We start from the raw sequence: 5,389 nt of genomic DNA, 5'->3' as shown, positions 1-5,389 counted from the left end.
CTTGGTTGCCCATGCTTTCTCCCGATTCACTTGATTAGGCAAGTGGACAGGGCAAATTACTACAGCAACAAGTTTGGCCGAGAGCCTTCCTTTGATGCCTGGGAATCCCAAGTCAGATCCTGGCATGCAGGAGAATGCCAGCCCACAATGACGCCCGCCCAAGAGGGTGAATACATTTCTGATAGTATCCTCTCTCCCCAATGGAAATTTGGTTTCAAAGAAGCTCTTTAGTGTAGCCAATAGATCAAGTTGTGGCATGCAGCTGGTTGTGGTGTGTGTGTGTGTAGTGCCCAGTACAGAATGTTTGATGGCCCTTGGAGTAAATGAAAAAGAGAACTGAATCACATTTAAAAAAAATATATTTGTAGATCTGATCCGGAACCTGAGATCATAATTTGAGGCTGTTTTTTATGGTTCTCCTCCACAAGAGGTCTGAAGGGTGGCAAAATGAGAAGGAGCCATTTCTCAAATGTATCCCTGTTTGTGGAATGCTCTCCCCAGTGAGGATTGCCTGGAACCATCATTATACATCTGTAGGCACCAGGCAAAAACTTTCCTCTATAACCAGGCCTTTGGCCTATAACTATTTGTGGTCTCTTAGAAGTGGGTGAGTTGTTTTTAATGTATTCTTCTTTCCTCTTGGTTTTAACATATCTATGTGGGGTTTATTTTCTTTGGTTGTAAGTCTGATTGGAATGCCCTGGGCAAGATAAAGGAACTGACAAATTCATAATAATAACACTAATAAATTATTATAATTTGCCTGGGGAGAGCCCCAGGTGTACAGCTGCATGACTAGCTGGCTGTCTCTGTTTGAATGGGCAGACTATCGGTCTAAATTATTCTAACAGGTTTCTTTGGTCTCTGACAGCTAATAGAATGTCCCTATTTTCATTTGAAATGTTGGAGGGAATGCAACTCTTCTGTTTTGATTAAAGGAGGGTTTTTGTCTGGCTTCAGATTCACTTCCTCTCACTGTGTCTCTTGCACAGTAATACACAGCCGTGTCTTCCGATTTAAGGCTGTTCATTTGCAGATAGAGGAGGCTGTTGGAATTGTCCCTGGAGATGGTGAATCTTCCCTTCACTTTATCCAAGTAGAGAATTGTAGCTGAATTGTCTGCTATGTAGGCCACCCATTCCAGACCCTTCCCAGGAGCCTGTCTCACCCAGTTCATGTTAGAGCTTGACAATCCAGAGGCTCGACAGGAGAGGCGGAGGGACTCGGTCCGGTATACCTGAAGGAGCGTCTCCACCCCCATCATTCTGCCCGGACGCTGAGGTCCAGCGCCGAGGGCCTTCTGGCGGTTCCCTCATTGCGAGAAGCAAAGCTACAGGGAACCAGGCAGAGGGCCTTCTCGGTAGTGGCGCCCGCCCTGTGGAACGCCCTTCCAGCAGATGTCAAAGCGATAAACAACTACCTGACATTCAGAAGACATCTTAAGGCAGCCCTGTTCAGGGAAGTTTTTAACGTGTGATATTTTACTGTATTTTTGGTTTTTATGGAAGCCGCCCAGAGTGGCTGGGGAGGCCCAGCCAGATGGGCGGGGTATAAATAATAAATTATTATTATTATTATTATTATTATTACTCCCCAGGCCTTTTCATGTCTCCTCCAGACTCCACCAGCCGGACCTCCGATTGGACACCTAGAAAGAAAGGCATTTTGAATATTCTACTGCATGTTGTTAACTCCCAGAGTTCCCCAACCATCTTTAACTGAAAGGATGGATTTACCTCCCAAAGCTACTGAAAGGAAAACTAGTTGAAGCAAAACTATCATTTTACTTGTCTAAACCTGTGAGTGTTGAGCAAAATTTGGTCCCAAATATGCAGAGGAAGGCAGGCTGTGTGACTGCTTTAAAGGGGAAGCTTTCGCTGAAAATTTGCATACCCATCAAGATAAAAGCACCAACAGAGACTTTGGGCAATGTATGACTAGAGGCACATCTGGACTTTGCAAAAATCTGTCTCTTTGACACTATTTGACATTTGCAGAGCTCTTTACATCTGTGGACATGTGTCCCTCTCAGAATGCACAAGCAACATGGAAACTCTGGGCTCATCAACACTTCCCTTTGTCCTGTGGGTCCAGGATGTTCTTATGTTCAGTTGCTTTTCCCTGGTTCTGCTGAACCAGAACAAATTTCAATCCACAGAAAACCAGGTTGATTTTTGTTCCTATTCAGTGTTGAACCACGGCTATTCCTGGAGAAAGTGATGGGAGAAAAGAAAACACAGGAATAAGAGTAGTGTGGGCAAGCCCTCTTTCACTCAGAGCACACCAAACACTTTGTAGAAGATAGTGTGCAATTCCTGAACATGCTTGTGGGAAGAATCAAGCTGCAATAATGTGAAGAAATGAAGTTGGAGAGAGATGATGATGATGATTTTATTATACTTATATATCACTCTTCATCATTAAATCTCAGGAGGGTTCACAAGATTAAAATACAATGCAAAAGGACAAATAAATAGTTAAAACGTTAAGTAAGTCAGCCGTCATGACTTGTCACAGCGGCTGTGGAGGAGACTTTGACCTGACTGTGGTGGTAGCTGAGGAAGTGCGACATTTAAACAGAAGCCAGGGCGACTTCTGTAGACCTGGGATGTTCTGCTCAAAGTAGGACAGTTGGAAGCTCTGCTGTACTACAAATATTTTGTTTACACATGCCCACAATCTATAGGCCATTCATATTTGTAGAAAAGAAGATTGTGCCATGGATTCCTTCCCCAGAAACTGTTGCCTATGGGCTAAGGGCACAGAGATAATTGCTTGATAGTTTCTCAGGGACTCAAAGTCTCAGGGGGCTCATAGAAAGTTGGTTGACCAGGAAACATCTGAGAAAGTAAATGCTTTACAGATGAAATCACCAACCGTACTTCGAGCAGCATTTTATTTCAATCATGGCAGATGGGGCGTTTCCTCATCTTTGCACCATGATTACCCCCTTGTGAGAAACAAGAGGGGGAAGAGGTCTGCTTTTCTGACTAGACGCTTAATGTGCCAATTGACATTTGGTATAGGATTAATGGGTTTTCCTTCCAGTGAAGCCAAATTCTCCTTTAGACCATTTGATCATCCTGATTTTTTTATTTTCATTCATTCGCAATTGCCTTACAAAAAATTTTGTTTATCAATACTCAAAGAGTTTTAAAAACAAATCAGCAATGATCATACCTTGGTCACAATAATGCAATGCCATTAAACCTTGTTTTACCAAACTTCTCACCATTGATGGAGCTTCATGCTCTGGAACCAGGGGGCGGAGAGCAGGCGGGAGAGGGGCTGGGGGCATCCCAGGGGGAGACCGCGCCGCCTACAGGGGCGTGGCACATGTCCTGGTGTGGGGCGTGCCACCTGCAGGGGGGACCAGCCGCGATGGTACCCCACCAGGATTGCGCTGCCAGGGGTGGTGCGCTCCTCTGCACACCTCTTCCTCCTCCAGTGCTTCTCACTGTAACCTCTGTCTACTAAGCATGCTCTATACATTTCAGTCTCACCAGATGCATTTCTTTTGATTGTATAAATCCACTTGCAGAAGGAGAGAGATTCTATCTATCTATTTACCTATCTATCATCTATCTATCTATCTATCTATCTATCATCTATCATCTATCTCTATCATCATCTATCTATATATCTATCTATCATCTATCTAATATATTTACAATGTTTGTGTGTTTTGATAGGCAGAGACTTGTGTGCAGAGAGTTGTGTGTGAAGGTGTCCCGACTCCATCCTTTCTCCCAATGAAGAAATTTCCACACCCAGAGGCCATGTAAAATGCTTTACGGCAACTAAATAAAGTATATGCACTACATAAAGAAAACATCATATGACCTCACTTTACGCAAGTGCACACACATGAGCCCTAAAAAGACCCTAACGTCCAAAAAAACATGAACAGAGAGCAACATGCTGGTGAGGAAGTCCTCTTCACCAGCACTTGCCTTTGGACAGGGGTGGGGAAACCCATTGCCATTCCAGTCATTGCAGTTAGAATTTTCTGTTCTTCACACCATGACTGCCCCTTTGTGGGCAGCAGGAAGAGGTGGAATAGGGATCTTGGTTTCTGACTGGAAGATTAATTTGCAAAATGGCATTTGGCATAGATTTGTTGGTGTGGTGTAGCTTTTAGTGTATTTACAAAACAGGATATTGATTTTAGGTGGTAGGAGAAAATGTTGCAGCAAAGTCATTTGGTACAGCGTTGTGCTGATCCACATTAGTCTACTTCCATTGTGTATTTGTAGGTTTTTTTATCAGTATAATCATTTCTGGATTAAGTTACAGATTGAAAAGACTGGCAGTTTGGATGTTGTTCTGCATCATTTGTGGAAAGTACTGTAGAATTGCTCTGTCAAAACTTTCACAGTGTATTTGTTTATAGAAGCAGGACTTCTACTTTTTGAAAAGGGCCCAATAGGCTTTGTCTCACTGTGTCTCTTCGGGTACAGAAATACACAGCGGAGTCTGCAGCTGTCAGGGAGTTCAGCTGGAGGGAATACTCGTTTTTTGAGGTATCTGAAAAAATGCTTGCTCGGCTCTTCAGAGAAGGGGCATATGCTGTGTCTCCATCATAGGGGTATATCCCTGCAATCCATTCCAAACCTTTCCCAGGAGCTTGACGGATCCAATCCCACGCATAGTACTCAGTAGAGATGGAGAAACCTGTGACTTTACAAAGCAGGTTGAGATTCTCTCCTGGTCTCACTATTCCTGGTCCAGATGATACAAGCTGAATGTCTGAGGAGACCCCTTGGAAAGAGAAAAGAGAGCAATAAATAATTAAACAACATCCAATCACCACATAAATTAAATTAATATTGCAGATCTTCCCTTACCTTTAGAAAAAGCCACCAAACAAAACAAGAGCAACAAGAACTCCATAATGTTGATGAATGAATGTGCTAGAGATGCAGGAAAGAGGGGACTCGGGGCTGGGAAGCAAGTGAAGATTTTATATTCAGGGCTTTTCATCCGAAACCACTCCCAGCTTCCTGGTGGCATTTACATGAGACCTCCCCCGTGAGGCACATGGGGCAGAGTAAAGCGGTATGGGGGATCAGGTTTTGCTCCTGGCTTCCTCTTTGTCCCCTGCACACACAAACACACACAGGCAAATGTAGACAGAGTGGGGTTCTAATGGAGGGGGCATAGATGGAATGCAAAATTCAATATAAGATGTTGGGGTTCAAGGAAGGTTTGGAAAAGATCAATGTACTGGGGATGGATTTTTCTTTTATACTTTAAAACTACTGGTTGTGTTGGAAAGTTCAAGGGACTGGCATTTTTTTATGATTATCACCATCACCATCATCATCATTATGTCAGCCTCCATTCGCCATGCACCTTTAGAGATGCTGTTGGTGTGATGCGATTATAA

At 43.5% G+C, this 5,389-nt stretch overlaps 1 gene segment (V, D, J or C); it reads right to left on the bottom strand.

The window, feature by feature from the left end:
- Nucleotides 1-4,387: 4,387 nt before the first annotated feature.
- LOC128399151 (immunoglobulin heavy variable 4-38-2-like) lies at nucleotides 4,388-4,933 on the bottom strand. The segment is given in 2 exon segments: nucleotides 4,388-4,761; nucleotides 4,848-4,933. Coding segments are annotated over 2 exon segments (420 nt in total).
- Nucleotides 4,934-5,389: the final 456 nt, after the last annotated feature.

Source organism: Podarcis raffonei, chromosome 13 (assembly GCF_027172205.1).
Source record: "Podarcis raffonei isolate rPodRaf1 chromosome 13, rPodRaf1.pri, whole genome shotgun sequence".
Classification (NCBI taxonomy): domain Eukaryota; kingdom Metazoa; phylum Chordata; class Lepidosauria; order Squamata; family Lacertidae; genus Podarcis; species Podarcis raffonei.
This window is presented reverse-complemented; position numbering and strand designations above follow the sequence as displayed.